A 20,273-nucleotide genomic window follows, 5' to 3' on the forward strand; every position below is an offset into this window, starting at 1 on the left:
TTATTGAGGACTTGACAAGGTAGATATGGAAAGGCTATTTCCTCTGGCTGGAGTCTCTCGAACTAGGTGCCATAGTCTCAGGATAAGCGGTTGGCCATTTAGGATTGAAATGAGAAATTTCATCGCTGAATACATTTAAGGCTGCGATACACAGATTTTTGGTGTCTCGGAAACAAGGGATATGGCGAGCAGAAAAGTAGAGTTGAAGCTTAGGATCAGCCATTATCGTATTGAATGGTGGAGCATGCTCAATGGGCTATATGGCGGATTACTCCTATTTCTTGTGCTCTTGTGAAAGAATCTTTGGAATTCTGCACCCCAGAGACTGTGGATGCTCAGTCATTGAATATATTTTTCAGCATTCCTTAGATTCAGGAATGGTCCCATCAGATTGGAAGTTGGCAAATGTTACGCCGCTTTTCAAGAAAGGAGGTAGAGAAAAACAGGGAACTACAGGCCAGTTAGACTAGCATCAGTCGTTGGGAAGATGCTGGAAACTGTATTTAAGGAAGTCTTAACATTGCACTGGAAAAAGCACAGTATGATTAAAACAAGTCAGCATGGTTTTACTAAAGGGAGATCCTATTTGACAAATTTATTAGAGCTTTTTAAGGATGTAACTAACAGTGGAGGCAAAGGGGAACCAGTAGATGTAGTATACCTGGATTTTCAAAAGGCATTCGATAAGGTGCCACATAAAAGATTATTAGGCAAGATAAGGGCTCATGGTGTTGGGAGTAGTATATTAGCGTGGATAGAGGATTGGTTAATAGACAGGAAGCAGAGAGTGAGTATAAATGGGGCAGTTTCAAGTTGGCAGGCAGTGAATAGTGGGGTACCGCAAGGATCAGTGCTGGGGCCTCAGCTATTTATACCCTATTAATGACTTGGATGAAGAGAGTAATGTATCTAAGTTTGTTGATGATACAAAGCTCGGTGGAAAGTTAAGCTGTGGGGAGGATGTAGAGAGGTTGCAAAGAGATATAGACAGGTTAAGTGAGTGGGCGACAAGATGGCAAATGGAGTATAATGCAGGGAAGTGCAAAGCTGTTCACTTTGGTCGTAAAAATAGAAAAGCAAAAAATTTTTTATAAGATGTGAAACTGGTAAGTGTTGATGTTCAGAGAGATTTGGGGGTACTCGTACAAGGAATGCTCAAAGTTAGTATGCAGGTGCAACAGGCCATTAGGAAGGCAAATGGCATTTTGGCCTTTATTGCAAGGGGTTTGGAGTACAGGAATAAAGAAGTCTTACTAAAATTGTACAGGGCTTTGGTGAGACTGCACCCGGAATACTGTGTGCAGTTTTGGTTTCCACATTTAAGAAAGGATATACTTGCACTGGAGGTGGTGCAGCGAAGATTTACTAAATTGGTCCCCAGGATGAGGGGGTTGCCCTATGATGAGAGGCTGAGTTCAGAAGAATGAGAGGCGATCTAATTGAGACATACAAGTTTCTGAAAGGGCTCAATAGGGTAGAAGCTGAGAGATTATTTCCACTGGTTAAGGAATCTAGAACATGGGAACACAGTCTCAGGATAAGGGGTCAATCATTCAGGACTGAGATGAGGAGAAATTACTTCACACAAAGGAGTTGTGATTCTTTGGAATGCTCTACCCCAGAGGGTTGTGGATGCTCCATCATTGAATATATTTAAGGCTGGGATATATAGATTTTGGTCTTGTAGGGAATCAAAGGATCTGGGGAGCGGGCAGAAAAGTGGAATTGAAGCCCAAGATCAGCCATGATCATATTGAATAACGGAGCAGGCTCGATGGGCCATATGGCCTACTTCTCCTATTTCTTGTGTTCTTGTGTATATTCAAGACAGAGATAAATAGATTTCTGTGCACTAAGGGAATAAAGGGATATGGGGATAGGATTGGAAAGTGGGTGTAGAAGTTCAGCCATATCATTGCATGGCAAAGCAGACTTGAGGGGCTGTTTTGCCTACCTCTCTTCTGTCTTATGTTCATCCGCATTTGGGGCAGAGGAGGGGTGAGAGAGAATTCCCCATTTCGATGACACTTGTGTGAAGAATTACTTCCTATGGCCTTGTTCTAATTTTAAGGTTATGCTTCCTTGAAAGATTCAAGACTTGCATCTATATAGTGCCTGTCACGACTGCAGGACATCCAAAGCATTTAACAGGCAATGAAGTACTTTTGAAGTGTAGTCACTTTTGATGTAGGAAATGCAGCAGACAATTTGTGCCCAAGATCCCACAAACAGCAATGATCAGGTAATATGCTAGTTAATGAGATTGGATGTTGGATCAACATTGACCCAACACCAGGAGAACATCTCTGCTCTTTGAATATTGCCGTGGGATTTTTCACATCAACCTGAGAGGATATCCAAATGATGACACCTCCAACAGTGCAGCAGTCCCTCAGTACTGCACAGGAGTGTCAGCTTAGTTTATGGGCTCAAGATCTGGAATAGGGTTGAATAAATGACCTTCTGACTCAACTGAGAATACTAACCACCGAGCCATGGCTGGCACACCTTGTTCTGGGTTCCTTCACCAGTGGAAATGGCTTCAGAATTGAACAAAATTTTTTTTAAGGTACTGTGTGTTGAAATGAGCAGGCTGCACATGACAAAGAAAATTCTAGGGAGCATTGCTCAAATCCCTTTCTCATTTTAAACAGCTCACACAAATCTCCTCAACCTTTTAAACTCATGGGCATACAAACCAAGCTGATATAACTGGTCCTCATAATCTAATGCTTTAAGCCGATATTATTCTGGTGAATCTGTATGTAACCTACGTAATATACCCTTCTTGAGGTGCGGTCCCAGAACTGAACTGGATGGAGTCTAGTCAGTGTTCTGTACAGCTGAAGCATGATATGCTCCCTTCCCTTCTGTATTCCAGCCCTTTGAGAGAGAGGCCAGCATTCCATAGGCCATCTTCATTCCTTTTCATACTTGTCTACTAGCTTTTCGTGATTTGTGAACTTGGTCTCTCAAATCTCTGCTCCTCCACAGTTCCTAGCTTTTCAGCATTTACTCTGATTTATCTGTCTCGGGTCCAAAATGGATGTCCTCACACATCCCCACAATGAACTCCCATCTGCTAGTTTTGTCCAATTGGTCATTGTTTCTTTGTAGCTTCCTGCTCCCATCTACGTGATTTATTGTACCTCCTAACTCATTATCCTCTGCAAACTTGAATATGTAAATCTCTCTTCCTTCATCCAGGTCATTGATGTGTTTATAAGCTGAGACCCAGTATAGATTCCTGGGGAACATAATTTGTCGTCATCCTGTCTGTCAGAATTCCTTTATCCCTACTCTGTCTTTCCTATCTCCCACCCAGTTACCAACCCATGTCACAAGGTTTCATCTAATTTTATGCGCTTTCATTTTTGCCAGTAATCTCTTTGTGGAACCTTATCAGAGCCTTCTAGGCCCACCTGGACAACATTCATTGGCAGTCCTTTAACCACCATGAGAGTGTCCTTCTCAGAAATATTCAATTCTGTTATTCAAACATGATCCACCCTTCACAAATTCACACTGAATCTTTGATCAGCTCATACTTCTCCAAGTGCTCAGTCACTATGTCCCTGATCACAGTTTCAAATAACTGCCACACAATTTATGTTAAACAGGCATATCTGTAGTGACTTGCTTTCTTTCTCCTTCCTTTCTTAAAATAATAGATATTCCAAAGGCACGTTCCTGAATCTAAAGAGCTTTGGAAAATTATTACTAATGAGTCTGAAATTTCCTCATCTGTTTCTTTTAATACCCTTAAGGCAGGTGCCATCATGTTGGCAGGCTGTAACTGGTGGGGTGTCGCAAGAATCAGTGCAGGAGCCTCATCTATTTATGATGTCAGCCATGGCTCGGTTAGTCGCACTCTCACCTCTAAGTCACAAGGTTCCAAATTCAAGTCCCAAGGCTGGCACTCTAGTGCAGTACTGAGGGAGTACTGCACTTTCAGAGGTGCAGACTTTTGGATAAGATGTTAAAATGAGGCCCCATCTGCCCCCTCAGGTAGTTGTAAAAGATTTTTTGGCACTATTTTGAAGAAGAGCAGAGGAATTATCCCTGATGTCTTGGCCAATGCTTATCTCTCAATCAACATCACAAAAACAGATTATCTGGTCATTATCACATTGCTGTTTGTGGTAGTTTTCTGTGCAAATTGGTGCCGTGTTTCCTACATTACAAGAGTGACTACTCTTCATTGGTTGTAAAGCACTTTGAGACACCCGGTGATCGTGAATGGCGCTGTATAATTGCAAGTCTTTCTTTTCTTTTCAATCTGTATTAATGACTTAGATGAAGGGGTCGAATAATGTATCCAAATTTGTCGATGATACAAAGGTGGAAACGTAAGCTATGAGGAGGACGCAGCAGTGTCAAAAGATTACAGACAGGTTTTGTGTGTGGGTGGAGTATTTATGTGGGGAAGTGAGAGTATATTCATCTTAGTATCAAAAATAGAAAAGTGGATTTTTTTAAATGGTGAGAAACTATTTAATAGTATTCAGAGGGATTTGGTGTCCTTGTATACGAAACAAAGTTAGTATACTGATACAACAAGCAAATGGGAAGGCAAATGGAATGTTGGCCTTTATTGCAAGAGGGTTGAAGTACAAGAGTAAGGAAATCTTACTCCAATTATATGTGACTTGGGTGAAACCACACCTGGAGTAACGTGTAGTTTTGGTCTCCATACCTAAGGAAGGCTATATTTGCCTTAGAGGGATTGCAGCGAAGGTTCACTCGATTGATTCCTGTGCTGAGAGGGCTGTCCCATGAGAATTAAGTAGAATGGGCATATATTCTCTGAAGTTTAGGAGAATGAGAGGTGATTTCATTGAAACATATAAGATTCACTGAGGCTTCACCGGCAAATGCTGCTGTTTCCTCTGACTGTACAGACTAGAACTAGGGGACATAGACTTGGGAGAAAGAGTCAGGCATTTAGAACTGAGATGAGAAATTTCTACCCTAGAGGGCTGTGGATGCTTAGTCATTGAGTATATACAAGGCTGAGATCGATTAAATTATTTAACTAAGGGAATCGAAGGATATGGAGATCGGACAGGAAAGTGGAGTTGAGGTTGAAGATCATCCATGATCCTGTTGAAGAGTGGAGCATGTTTGAGAGGCCTTATGGCCAACTCCTGCTCCCATTTCTTAAGTTCTTACCAGGTCCTGGGTGTTTGTCCATCTTAAGTCCCATTATTTTCTCCATTACCATTTTAAAACTTGCATTAAAACCAATATATTCTTCCCTTGACATTTTTAGATTCTGTTGTATTATCCATTATAGTACTACATCCATCTTTACCTTTTGCTACTCTTTGTTTTCTTAATATTTATAAAAAACTTTAATGTTAGCTTTGATATTCCTTTTCTTCAGATTCCCTTTCAACATCTTAATTTATTTTTATCCCTTTGTTGCATTGTATAACTTAACCAATCTCCTGGATTTCTGTTTTTGTTTGTACTGGTGTAAAGCTTTTCTCTTAGCATGATGCTGTCTCTTACCTCATTTGTTGACCATTGTTGCTTAACTACGTGTACTGGTTTGGTATTATGTACTTCTTTGAATATTTCCCATTGTCTGTCTGTATGATTACTCATTAACAGCTCAGCTCAGTTTGCTGTTAGCAATTGATTTCTCATCCTGTCGAAGTTTGCCTTACTTAAATTTGAAGTTTTTCCATCGCTTCCTCTCAAACCTAATATCAAATTCGGTTACCTCTGGTTATTGTTCAGGATTAGTGGAAAGTTGGAGAGCAGGAGACTAGTGTGTTTAATGGTGTAAGTGGCGCTTGTTCCACATCTCCCTGGAGATTCGACTCATTGAATTCCTGGGTTAATGGACACATATACAACATATAATGCTCTAGACTCCAATAACTCAAATCCATTAAAAATTTGTTCCTTTACTCAGTTCACTGTCCCAGTATGATGGCAAGTCTTTCTGTAACTGATGTATTCTGCTGCTGTCTGTCTGGCCCCATTTCTGGAAGTCCCTTAAATCTGAGCACTTTCTCTATATTCAGTTCACAGAATTGGACGTACTGGTCGATCAGGGAAAACAGGGATAGCAACAACATTCATCAATAAAGCTTGTGGTAAGTGGAGACAGAGTGTAAAAACTACAAATTACAGCAAACTGGAAGACTGTGGCCTGCATTTGGCAAATGGCCTTACGGCTTTGCAGCAGAGATTATGGTGACTGTGTGGCACTTAGTTTTAACTGAAGCAGGGGAGGGGAATTGTATAAGGCAGCAGTTACTAATCAAGGTGTTGTTAATTAGGAGTTTCTTTTTTCTTCCTGCCCATCTCCATTTCTGTAAATATCAGACTGAGTCTTGAAGCTACTCTGGACAATAAACACACACTTTGTGCCATACAGCTAACAGGCAATAGGTGAACGGAGCACACGGAAACCATCGCACACACTTAACTCTGTTCCCATGAAAGGTTGAATTGTGTATTTTATTTGAATGCCTCCTTCATTTAATTGCACTCTTCCTCAGTGAGTTTCCATTCTGAGTTGAGTTAGCTGACCTTTGTGTGGTGGGAGGAGCAGCACCATTAGATGCAATGTCCATGGGCTCATGAGGGCTCTGGGTCCCTGTGCCCTGTTTGCTGTTACGGAGTGCATCTATGTGGACGTTGTTTGAGGACAGAATCAATTTTGGTTGTAATGCCACCCACAAACATATGGGCTGCAGACAGTCATATCCGGATCGAGGGAAAGAACGATCAATAGTTACTGGACGTCAGCCAATTTTTGTGGAGCTGTACCGCAGTCAAGAGTAACCATCTTCAGGAGTGGGTGTGCAAATATTTAAAAACCTGTGGGTGGTATGTACTGTTGCTCCATTCTGTTGCTGTGAGGCTTGTTCCATTGGCAGGGCTTGTATCTGTATTTGATACTCTGAATGAAAAATATGAGAAATAAGTTCTTTCAGTGTGTTTTACTGTTCGTGAGGTTCGCTAATGCATGTTTCCCTCACAGACGAGTCGGTGTTGATGGATCTGAAGGCCCTGTTACTGGAAGCTAAGCAGAAAGTCCCACCTGTTCTACAGGTCCTTCAGACAGGAGATGAGACCATGCTGGATATCGGAGGTATGTTGGCCTATCGGCTATAAATGGCAGTCAGCTTTCAGATGTCCAAATTTGTAAAGCTGGACATAAAGTCTTGAATTAATATCGCACCATACCACACCTCACACATCTCTCAAAGTGTAGGGAAATATAGCAGTCATTTCTGTGCACAGCAAGTTCCCAACCTGGGCCTTGGCTCTGTGTGGTGTAGTATTGGGCTGTACTGACACCAGCTTATTTCCAAATGATATGTGACATTTTTTTTTACTCTTCAGAAGATCACTGAGTTTTTCAATATTAAATTTCTCCCTGATCTCTGCACTCTGAGTGAGACAGGTAAGGGGATCAAGAAGTACAGGTGGACGAGCCTCAGCCCTTGCAATTGTCCAACAGGTTTGAGGTTCTTGCAGCTTGTGTGGATGAGCAAACTGACCATGGCACTGTGGTGCAGGAGGCCATTCAAGTGGGGGGAGTAAATAGAAATATAGTGGTAGTAGGGGACAGTATAGTCAGGGGGATTGACACAGTTCCCTACAGCTGAGAGTCCAGAAGGCTGTGTTGCCTGCCCAGTGCCAGGGTTCATAGAATCATAGAACGTTTACAGCACAGAAAGAAGCCACTGGGCCCATCATGATTGCGTTGGACAAAAAAATCCCCAGCCTAATCCCATTTCCAGCATTTGGTCCGTAGCCCTGCAGGTTACGGCACTTCAGGTGCACATCCAGGCCCCTTTTAAATAAGATGAGTTTTTTTGCCTCTACCACCCTGTCAGGCAGTGAGGGTCTCTCAAGGGGGAGATGGTGGTGTAGTGGTAATGTTATTGGTTGAGTAATCTAGAAACCCTAGCTAATTCTCTGGGGATACGGGTTCAAATCCCACCAGTTTAAAAAAAAATCTGAATTGAACGCTAGTCTCCGTAATGGTGACCATGAAACTATCATTTATTGTCATAAAAACCCATCTGGTTCACTAATGTCCTCTAGGGAAGGAAATCTGCCAACCTTACCTGGTCTGGACTACATGTGACTCCAGACCCACAGCAATGTGGTTGATTCTTAACTGCCCTCTGAATTCAGTTGTCAATTAGAGATGGGCAACAAATGCTGTCCTTGCCAGTGATGCCCACATCCCATGAAAGTTTCAGATTCCCACCACCCTCTGGGTGAAAAGACTCTGTTCCTGTCCCCTGTCTGTCCCTTGTTCAGGTCTGAAGTTCTGTTAATGGATAATAAATACCTGGTAGTTCAAGGTAATAGGGTGAACAGGTGTTGGATGTTAATTATATTCCATTAGATGCAATATTCATGGGCTCACGAGGGCAAAGGTTGTATTCAAAAATTGTATCCAATTTAATTGTATTCAAATATGTATATATAAAGAAGAGCCAGCCAGCATTGGCTGGGGGTTGTTAGGAGTGGAGAAGTAAGCTATGTGGCAAGCAATGAACAGTCTCTACCTAAGCTTCCTGGTCTCAGTGTCTTCTTCACAAACAGGCTTGGAAGCTCCATAGCACTCCCTCTAATTCTTCTACCAATCACTTTAAATCTGTGCGCCCTCGTCACCAACCTCTCTATTAAGGTAAATAGGCTGTTTCCATCCACTCTATCCAGGCCCCTCACAATTTTGTATATCTCAATCAAATCTCCCCTCAGCCTCCTCTGTTCCAAGGAGAACAACCCCAGCCATTCCAATCTTTCCTCATAGCTGCATTTTTCCAGTCCTGGCAACATCCTCGTAAATCTCCTCTGTACCCTCTCTAGTGCAGTATCATCCTTTCTGTAATGAGGTGACCAGAACTGCATACAGTACTCTAGTTGTGGCCTAACTCATGTTTTATATAGTTCCAGCATAACCTCCCTATTGTTATATTCTCTGTCTCGGCTAATAAAGGACAAGATTCCATATGTCTTCTTAACCACCTTATCAACCTGTCCTGCTACCTTCAGGGATCTGTGGACATTCATTCCACGGTCCCTCACTTCCTCTACACCTCCCAGTATCCTACCATTTACCATGTATTCTTTCACCTTGTTTGACCTCCCCAAATGCATCGCCTCACACTTCTCTTGTTAAATTCCATTTGCCATTTTTCTGCCGACCTGACCAGTCCATTGCTTTCTTCCTGCAGTCTACAGCTATTCTCCTCACTAACAACCACGCAGCCAATTTTTGTGCCGTCTGCAAACTTCTTGATCATTCCCTCTACATTTCCGTCCAAATCGTTAATACATGCCACAAAAAGCAGGGGACCTAGTACTGAGCCCTGCGGAACCCCACTAGAAACAGCCTTCCAATTGCAAAAATATCCGTTAATAATTATCCTTTGTTTCCTGCCACTGAGCCAATTTTGTATCCAGTTTGCTACATTTCCCTGGATGCCATGGGCTTTTTTTTTAACCAGTCCACCATGTGGGACCTTGTTAAAAGCCTTGCTGAAATCCATGTATACCACATCAACTGCACTACCTTCATCAATCCTCCTTGTTACTGCCTCAAAATTCAATCAAGTTAGTCAGATCCAATCTTCCCTTAACAAATCCATGCTGACTATCCTTGATTAATCCGTGCATTTCTAAGTAATAGTTTATCCTGCCTCTCAGAATTGATTCCAGTAATTTGTCCACTACCGAGGTTAGACTGACTGGCCTGTAATTATTCAGTCAATCCCTCGTTCCCTTTTTAAACAAAGGCACAATGTTAGCAGACCTCCAATTCTCTGGAACCACACCAGTGAGGATTGGAAAATGATGGTCAGACCTTCATCTGTTTCCTCCCTTGCTGCTTTTATTAGTTTGGGATACATTTCATCTGGCCCTGGTGATTTATCCAATTTCAAGGATGCTAATCCCCTTAATAATTTCTGTCTCCCTATGTTTATCGCATCCAATACTTCACACTTCTCCTCTTCAACTACAATGTCGACATGGTCCCCTTCTTTTGTGAAGACAGACACAAAATATTCATCAAGATCCATACCCACATCTTCTGCCTCCACATATAGGTTATCTTTTATGGGCCCTACTCTTTCCTTAGTTCTCCTCTTACACTTAATGTATTGATAAAACATCTTCGGATTCTCCTTGATTTTTCTTGCCAATATTCTTTCATGCCCTGTCTTTGCTTTCCTAATTTCCTTTTTGATTTCAGCCCTCCACTCTATACTCCTCTCGGCTTTCTGTAGTGTTGAGTTCTCGGTGTCTGTCATAAGCTTTCACTTTCTGCCTTATCATACCCTGTAAGCTCCTTGACATCCAGGGGGTTCGGGACACCTGTTCAGGACTGGAGAGGAACTTGCACTGGGAGGGGGCGGATCCAGTTCTTATCGATGTGGGTACCAACAACATAGGACGAGGAGAGAGGTTCTGCTTAGGGGTTATGAGCAGTTAGGAGCTAAATTAAAAGGAGAACAACAAAGGTAGTAATCTCTGGTTACAACCTGACCGAGCAAATTGGCGTACAGTAAACAAGATTTGAGTTAAATGCGTGGCTCAAAAATTGGTGTGGGAGATATGGGTTTTGATTCATGGGGCACTGGCATCAGTACTGGGGAAAGTGAGATCTGTATTGTTGGGGCAATCTTCACCCGAACTGTGTTGGGACCAGTGTTCTGGTGAGTCGTATAATTAGGGCAGTAGAGAGGACTTGAAACTAAATGGGGTGGGGAAGGGATCAAGTGAGGGGAGATGGAATAAATTAAAGGGGAAGGACAAGGCAATCGTGCAAGGTAGCAACATGGGTAATGAAAACCAGAGTGTGACAGGAAAAGACAGAGTGTACAAGCTTAGGAGTGCACCAGCAGATAAGGCCAGAGTTTGCAAAAATGTTAAAAAGACAGAACTGAAGGCTCTGTATTTGAATGCATGCAGCATTTGTTAAAAAAAAGGTTGAATTGTTATCACAAATACAAATACATATGTATGACCTGATAGCCATTACAGAGATGTGGTTGCAAGGTGACCATGGCTGGGACCTGAATATTCAAGGGGTTTGACATTTCGGAAGGACAAGAAATGAGGAAAAGGTGGTGGGGTAGTTCTGTTAATTAAGGATAACATTAGTTCAATAGTGAGAGATGACCTCGGTTCAATAGTGAGAGATGACCTCGGTTCAATAGTGAGAGATGACCTCGGTTCAATAGTGAGAGATGACCTCGGTTCAATAGTGAGAGATGACCTCGGTTCAATAGTGAGAGATGACCTCGGTTCAATAGTGAGAGATGACCTCGGTTCAATAGTGAGAGATGACCTCGGTTCAATAGTGAGCGATGACCTCGGTTCAATAGTGAGCGATGACCTCGGTTCAATAGTGAGCGATGACCTCGGTTCAATAGTGAGCGATGACCTCGGTTCAATAGTGAGCGATGACCTCGGTTCAATAGTGAGCGATGTAGAATCAGTTTGGGTAGAGATAGGATATAGCAAAGGAAAGAAGTCACTTATGGGAGTCATTTATAGGTCCTCTAAAAGAAGCTACTCTGCGGGACAGAGTATAGAGGAAGAAATAATGGAGACTTGTAAGAAAGATACTGCAGTAATCATGGGTGTTATTAATTACATATAGATTGAACAAATCAGATTGGCAAAGGTAGCCTGAGTTCATAGAGTGTATTTAGGACAATTTCTTATTTTATTTATTTATTTATTTAGTGATACAGCACTGAAACAGGCCCTTCAGCCCACCGAGTCTGTGCCGACCATTAACCACCCATTTATACTAGTCCTACACTAATCCCATATTCCTACCACATCCTCACCTGTCCCTATATTCCCCTACCACCTACCTATACTAGGGGCAATTTATAATGGCCAATTTACCTATCAACCTGCAAGTCTTTTGGCTGTGGGAGGAAACCGGAGCACCCGGAGCAAACCCACGCAGACACAGGGAGAACTTGCAAACTCCACACAGGCACTACCCAGAATTGAACCCAGGTCGCTGGAGCTGTGAGGCTGCGGTGCTAACCACTGCTTCTTATAGCAATACATTCTCGTGCCAACCAGGGAGCCGGCTATTTCAGACCTGGTAATTTAAAAAAAATTCATTCATGGGATGTGGATGTTGCTGGCTAAGCCAGTATTTATTGCCCATCCCTAATTGCCCTTGAGAAGGTGGAGGTGAGCTGCCTTCTTGAACTGCTGCAGTCCATGGAAAGTAGATACACCCACAGTGCTGTTAGGAAGGGAGTCCCGGGATTTTGACCCAGAGACAGTGAAGGAACGATGATATAGTTCCAAGTCAGGATGGTGTGTGACTTGGAGGGGAACTTTCAGGCGGCGATGTTCCCATGCATTTGCTGCCCTTGTCCTGCTAGTTGGTAGAGGTCGTGGGTTTGGAAGGTGCTGTCTAAGGAGCCTTGGTGCGTTGCTGCAGTGCATCTTGTAGATGGTACACACTGCTGCCACTGTGTGTCAGTGGTGGACGGAGTGAATGTTTGTGGATGGTGTGCCAATCAAGCGGGCTGCTTTGTCCTGGATGGTGTTGAGCTTTTTGAGTGTTGTTGGAGCTGCACCCATCCAGGCAAGTGGAGAGTATTCCATCACACTCCTGACTTGTGCCTTGTAGATGTGAAGTGAGACAGGATTAATTAATGATCTCATAGCAAAGGCGCCTCTAAGTAGCAGTGATCATAACATGATAGAATTTCTCTTTCAGTTCGAGGGTGAGAAGTTTGGGTCTAAGACTAGTGTTTTAAACTTAAATAAAGGCAATTACAATGGTATGAAGGCAGAGCTGGCCAAAGTGAACTGGGAAATTAGGCTAAAAGATAGGATAATAGAGAAGCAGTGGCAGACATTAATGAGATATTTCATAACTCTCAGCAAAGATGTATTCCAGATGCCTTCCTGATCAGGCACCCTGTGCCCCACAGAAGACCCCCCCCCCCCCACAACAGCATGGGCCGCTCCCTCTAAAACAACCCCCCCCCCCCCCCCCCCCCACCCTACATTCCGACCTCACCCTGTTGCCAGGGCCCAGCCGATTGTCCCTGGCGAGGCCCGACCCCCACTCATTTTTCCAGGGCCTCTTCCAGTGCAGCTGATCCTGGCTGGGTGCAGTCCTAGCAGTGGCCACTGCACCCGGTGCTGCTGCTGGGACTGGAGTTGCTGGCCCTCTGATTGGCCGGCAGCTCTTGGAGCTAGAACTTAATGCCTCAGAGGGGCAGACGTCCTGCCTGAGCCCAAATAAGGGCTTGGGCCACGCAAAATTACTGCGTGGCTTCCAGGCCCGTTGGAGATGTGCTGGACCCCGGCTATTTGGCTGTGGGCGGGACCACCGCCGCAAGGTAAAATTCCAGCCAAAGAGTCTACAAAGGGATATAGATAGGTTAAGTGAGTAAGGCAGCTGGAGTATAATGTGGGAAAATGTGAACTTGTCCACTTTGGCAAGAAGAATAGAAAAGCAGTATATTTAAATGGACAGACTTCAGAGCTCTGCAGTGCAGAAGGATCTGGGTGTCCTGGTACATGAATCACAAAGTTAGTATGCAGGTGCAGCAAATGATTAGGAAGGCAAATGGGCTGTTGTCGTTTATTGCAAGGGGAATAGAATATAAAAGTAGTGAAGTTTTGTTAGAACTGTACAGGGTCTTAGTGAGACCACATCTGGAGTATTGTGTACAGTTTTTGTCTCCTTGGTTAAAGAATAAAATTGCATTAGAAGCAGTTCAGAGAAGGTTCACTTGACCGATTCCTGGGATGAAGAGGTTATCTTTTGAGGAAAGGTTGGACAGGTTGGGCCTGTATCCATTAGAGTTTAGAAGAATGAGAGGTGATCTTATTGAAACATGTAAGATTCTGAGGGGACAAGAACACAGGAAATGGGAGCAGAAGAGACCATATGTCCCATCGAGCCTGCTCCACCATTCAATATGATCATGGCTGATCTTAGGCTTCAATTCCACTTTCCTGCCCACTCCCCATATCCCTTGATTCCCTGCAAGACCAAAAGTCTATCTATCTCAGCCTTAAATATATTCAATGATGGAGCATCCACAACCCTCTGGGGTAGAGAATTCCAAAGATTCACAACCCTTTGAGTGAAGTCATTTCTCCTCATCTCAGTCCTGAATGATTGACTCATTATCCTGAGACTGTGCCCCTGTGTTCTAGATTCCCTGACCAGTGGGAACCATCTCTCAGCCCCCTCATCCTGGGGACTAATTTAGTAAATCGTTGCTGCACCACCTCCAGTGCAAGCATATCCTTTCTTAAATATGGAGACCAAAACTGCACACAGTATTCCAGGTGCAGTCTCACCAAAGCCCTGTACAGTTTTAATAAGACTTCTTTATTCCTGTACTCCAATCCCCTTGCAATAAAGGCCAACGTGCCATTTGCCTTCCTAACAGCCTGCTGCACCTGCATGTAACCTCCTGCGTTCCTTTTAAGAGTACCTCAGTGTCTCTCTGAACATCAACACTTACCAGCTTCACACCTTTTAAAAAATATTTTGCTTTTCTATTTTTACGACCAAAGTTAACAAATTTACAATTCCGTACATTATATTCCATTTGCCATCTTGTTGCCCACTCACTTAACCTGTCTCTTTCTCCTTGCAGCCTCCCTACATTCTGCCCGTAGCTTAACATTCCACCGAATTTTGTATCATCAGCAAACTTAGATACATTACTCTCTGTCTCTTCATCCAAGTCATTAATAGAGTGTAAATAGCTGAGGCCCCAGCACTGATCCTTGCACTATTCACTGCCTGCCAACTTGAAAATGCTCCATTTATGCCCACTCTCTGCTTCCTGTCTGTTAACCAATCCTCTATCCACGCTAATATATTACCCCCAACTCCATGAGCCCTTATCTTGCCCTATTAATCTTTTATGTGGCACCTTATCGAGTGCCTTTTGAAAATCCAGGTATACTACATCTACTGGTTCCCCTTTATCTACCCTACTTGTTGCATCCTTAAAAAACTCTAATAAATTTGTCAAACAAGATCTCCCTTTAGTAAAACCATGCTGACTTGTTCTAATCATACTATGATTTTCCAAGTGTTAAGACTTTAATAGTTTCCAGCATCTTCCCAACCACTGGTAGGCGAACTGGACTGTAGTTCCCTCTTTTCTCTCTACCTCCTTTCTTGAAAAGCAACGTAACATTTGCCAACTTCCAATCTGACGGGCCATTCCTGAATCTAAGGAATTCTGGAAAATCATAGCCAGTGCATCCACTATTAGTCCCTCAAGTTTCTCCAGTACCTTTTCTTGGCTGATATCAATATCCTTAATTTCCTCACTCTTTTTAGCCCCTAGGTTACTGCCTATTTCTGGTATGAAACTTGTGTCTTCTACTGTGAAGACAGACACAAAATATTTGTTCAATGCATCTGCCATATCCTCATTCCCCATGATAATTTCTCCTGTCTCTGCTTCTAAGGGACCAATGTCTACTTCAGCTACACTCTTTTTATGTACTTATAAGAGCTCTTATAATCTGTTTTATATTACTGGCTAGTTTACTCTCATTCTATTTTTTCCCTCTTTATCAAAGGTGGCCCTTTGCTGGTTTCTAAAATACTCCCAATCCTCAAACTTACTACTGTTTTTTTGCAACATTGTAAGCCTCTTCTTTTAGTTTAATACTCTCTTTAACTTCCTGAGTGAGCCATGGCTGCGTCTTTTTGGTCAAGTTTTTGTTTTTTTACAGAATGTACTTTTGTTCAACCCTTTGAATTGTTTCTTTAAATGTTTCACACTGTTCATTTACCGCCATACCTTCCAGTCTATTTACCCAATTAACCTTAGCCAGTTCTCCCCTCATACCTTCGTAATTGGCTTTGTTTACGTTTAAGATTCTTGTTTGTGATTGAAATGTCACTTTCAATCTTAACATGAAATTCATGGTATTATGATCAGTATTTCCCAGTGGATCTTTTACTACAGCATTGCTTATTAACCCTGCTTCATTACGCAATACGAGATCTAAGATAGCTTTATCCCCAGTCGGTTCTACAACATATTGCTCCAAGAAAATGTCATGAATGCATTCTACAAATTCATCTTCTCGACCACTGTTGCCAATTTGATTGTCCCAGTCCATATGCAGATTTAAGTCCCCCACAATTAATGCATTACCTTTTTTACATGCTCCAATAATTTCCCACTTAATGTTCTGTCCAAAAATATAACTACTGTTAGGTGGCCTGTAAACTACACCCACCAGTGTTTTCTGACTCCTGCTATTCCTAATTTCCACCCAAGCTGATTCTACTTCATGATCTTCTGAGGCCAGATCCTTCTTATTAATGTCCTTATGCCATCCTTTACTATCAGGGCTACCCCTCCTCCTTTGCCATTCTGTCTGTCTGTCCGAAATATTGTGTACCCTGGAATATTCATTTCCCAACCTTGATCTCCATGTAGCCATGCCTTGGTAATGGCAATTTGATCTAGATCATTTACCTCTATTCGTGCCACTAGTTCATCTATCTTATTACAAATGCTTCGTGCATTCAGATAAAGGAACTTGACAGGGTGGATGCTGGAAGGATGTTTCCACTCATTGGCGAGAGTAGAACTAGGGGACACAGTTGACAAGTAAGAGGTCTCCCATTTAAAATGGAGATGAGAAATTTTTTCTCTGAGACAGTTGAGTATGGGGATTTCTGTTCCTTAGAGATCACTGGAGGCTGGGGCTTTGAATATATTCAAGACTGAGTTAGATAGATTCTTGATAGACAAGAGAGTCAAGTGTTATGGTGGGCAGACAGGAATGTGTAGATGAGGCCACATTCAGATCAGCCATGATCTTATCAAATGGCAGAGCAGTTTCGAAGGGCCGAATGGCCTACTCCTTCTAATTCATATGCTTGTATGTTGCTCTCCACACCTGACGGTGAAGCATACATGTGACTGACGGCCTGGTGTCTGTTACCGAGGCAGTGAAACCAGCCATGAAAAGCTGCACATTTATTTGTTTTTCCCTGTCCTTCCTGCAGAAGGAAAGCTTCTGGGCCTCTGCTCCAAAGATTTCCCACAGTCTTCATCAGTATGGCTAAAACCAGGAACAGTATTACAAGCATAATGCCAGAAATGCATAGGTATACATATCAGAAACAGGCTGAAAAAAGAAGTCTGAGGCTGGACCTAATAGAGGTCTTAAAAATTATGCAAGGCTTTGATAGAGTGGATATAGAGAGAATTTTTCCACTTGTAGGGAAGAGCAAAACTAGAGACATCAATATAAGATGGTCATGAAGAAATAAAATAGGGAATTCAGGAGAAACGTGTTGACCCAGAAAGGTGCGAATGTGTCACTCGCTACCACAGGGAGTGGTTGAAGCAAATAGTAAAGATGCATTTAAGGGGAAACTAGACAAACATATGAGTGAGAAGGGAATAGAGGGTTACGATGATAGATTTGATGAGGAAAGATGGCAGGAGGCTCAAGTAGAGCATAAACGCAGGCCTGGTTCGAGTTTCTGTGCTGTACATCCTATGTAATTCTATGTCATATTGTAGGGCTTTGTAAGTGCTTGCACAGCTTGAAATGGTGCACCTGCCTCTACACAGGGTGGGTTTGGTGAGGTACACTCTGCTTGTACACAGGGTGGGTTTGGTGAGATACACGCTGCCTGTACACAGGGTGGATTTGGTGAGGTACATTCTGCCTGTACATAGAGTGGGTTTGGTGAGGTACATTCTGCCTGTACACAGAGTGGGTTTGGTGAGGTACATTCTGCCTGTACACAGGGTGGGTTTGGTGAGGTACATTCTGCCTGTACACAGGGTGGGTTTGGTGAGGTACATTCTGCCTGTACAAAGGGTGGGTTTGGTGAGGTACACTCTGCCTGTACACAGGGTGGGTTTGGTGAGGTACACGCTGCCTGTACACAGGGTGGGTTTGGTGAGGTACACTCTGCTTGTACACAGGGTGGGTTTGGTGAGGTACACGCTGCCTGTACACAGGGTGGGTTTGGTGAGGTACTCTCTGCTTGTACACAGGGTCAGTTTGGTGAGGTACACTCTGCTTGTACACAGGGTGGGTTTGGTGAGGTACACGCTGCTTATACACAGGGTGGGTTTGGTGAGGTACACTCTGCCTGTACAAAGGGTGGGTTTGGTGAGGTATACTCTACCTGTACACAGGGTGGGTTTGGTGAGGTACATTCTGCCTGTACAAAGGGTGGGTTTGGTGAGGTACACTCTGCCTGTACACAGGGTGGGTTTGGTGAGGTACACTCTGCCTGTACATAGAGTGGGTTTGGTGAGGTACATTCTGCCTGTACACAGAGTGCGTTTGGTGAGGGACATTCTGCCTGTACAGAGGGTGGATTTGGTGAGGTACATTCTGCCTGTACACAGGGTGGGTTTGGTGAGGTACATTCTGCCTGTACACAGGGTGGGTTTGGTGAGGTACACGCTGCCTGTACACAGGGTGGGTTTGGTGAGGTACACTCTGCTTGTACACAGGGTGGGTTTGGTGAGGTACACGCTGCCTGTACACAGGGTGGGTTTGGTGAGGTACTCTCTGCTTGTACACAGGGTCAGTTTGGTGAGGTACACTCTGCTTGTACACAGGGTGGGTTTGGTGAGGTACACGCTGCTTATACACAGGGTGGGTTTGGTGAGGTACACTCTGCCTGTACAAAGGGTGGGTTTGGTGAGGTATACTCTACCTGAAGTCCTGTGACATTGTTCACAAGTCGTGGGAGTCAGTTGCCAGCGATTGCCAGAACTGGCGGGCAGCCATAAAGGCGGGGCTAGTCGATGAGACTTAGCAGCTGGCAGGAAAAAAGACAAGCGCAAGGCGAGAGCCAACTGTGTAACAGCCCCGACAAACAAATTTTTCTGCAGCACCTGTGGAAGAGTCTGTTGTTCTAGAATTGGCCTTTATAGCCACTCCAGGCGCTGCACCACAAACCACTGACCACCTCCAGGTGCTTACCCATTGTCTCTCGAGACAAGGAGGTCAAAGAAAACTCTACCTGTACACAGGGTGGGTTTGGTGAGGTACATTCTGCCTGTGCACAGGGTGGGTTTGGTGAGGTACATTCTGCCTGTACACAGGGTGGGTTTGGTGAGGTACATTCTGCCTGTACACAGTGGGTTTAGTGAGGTGCATTCTGCCTGTACACACAGTGGGTTTGGTGAGGTACATTCTGCCTGTACACAGGGTGTGTTTGGTGAGGTATACTCTACCTGTACACAGGGTGGGTTTGGTGAGGTACACACTGCTTATACACAGGGTGGGTTTGGTGAGGTACACTCTACCTGTACACAGGGTGAGTTTGGTGAGGTATACTCTACCTGTACACAGGGTGGGTTTGGTGTTATACACTCTACCTGTACACAGGGTGGGTTTGGTGAGGTACATTCTGCCTGTACACAGGGTGGGTTTGATGAGGTACATTCTGCCTGTGCACAGAGTGGGTTTGATGAGGTATACTTTACCTGAAGTTCTGTGACATTGATCACAAGTCGTGGGAGTCAGTTGCCAGCGATCGCCGGAACTGGCGGGCAGCCATAAAGGCGGGGCTAGTCGAAGAGACTTAGCAGCTGGCAGGAAAAAAGACAGAAGCGCAAGGGGAGAGCCAACTGTGTAACAGCCCTGACAAACAAATTTTTCTGCAGCACCTGTGGAAGAGGCTGTTATTCTAGAATTGGCTTTTATAGCCACTTCCAGGCGCTGCTCCACAAACCACTGACCACCTCCAGGTGCTTACTCATTGTCTCTCGAGACAAGGAGGTCAAAGAAAACTCTACCTGTACACAGGGTGGGTTTGGTGAGGTACATTCTGCCTGTACACAGGGTGGGTTTGGTGTGGTACATTCTGCCTGCACACAGGGTGGGTTTGGTGAGGTACATTCTGCCTGTACACAGAGAAGGTTTGTTGAGGTGCATTCTGCCTGTACACAGGGTGGGTTTGGTGAGGTACACGCTGCTTATACACAGGGTGGGTTTGGTGTTATGCACTCTACCTGTACACAGGGTGGGTTTGGTGAGGTACATTCTGCCTGTACACAGGGTGGGTTTGGTGAGGTACACTCTGCTTGTACACAGGGTGGGTTTGGTGCGGTACACGCTGCTTATACACAGGGTGGGTTTGGTGTTATGCACTCTACCTGTACACAGGGTGGGTTTGGTGAGGTACATTCTGCCTGTACACAGAGAAGGTTTGTTGAGGTACATTCTGCCTGTACACAGGGTGGGTTTGGTGAGGTACATTCTGC

The 20,273-nt window shown here is 43.9% G+C and overlaps 1 protein-coding gene across 1 annotated transcript in view; it reads left to right on the top strand.

The window, feature by feature from the left end:
* ddx41 (DEAD-box helicase 41) overlaps positions 1-20,273 on the top strand; it is a 92,654-nt gene that overhangs the window by 66,074 nt on the left and 6,307 nt on the right. The window contains exons 15-16 of the mRNA XM_068057813.1: positions 6,036-6,107; positions 7,001-7,111. Coding sequence (XP_067913914.1) covers positions 6,036-6,107; positions 7,001-7,111 — 183 coding nt within the window. The remainder of the gene's footprint in view (positions 1-6,035; positions 6,108-7,000; positions 7,112-20,273) is intronic.

This window comes from Heterodontus francisci, chromosome 26, assembly GCF_036365525.1.
Source record: "Heterodontus francisci isolate sHetFra1 chromosome 26, sHetFra1.hap1, whole genome shotgun sequence".
In the NCBI taxonomy this organism is placed as follows: domain Eukaryota; kingdom Metazoa; phylum Chordata; class Chondrichthyes; order Heterodontiformes; family Heterodontidae; genus Heterodontus; species Heterodontus francisci.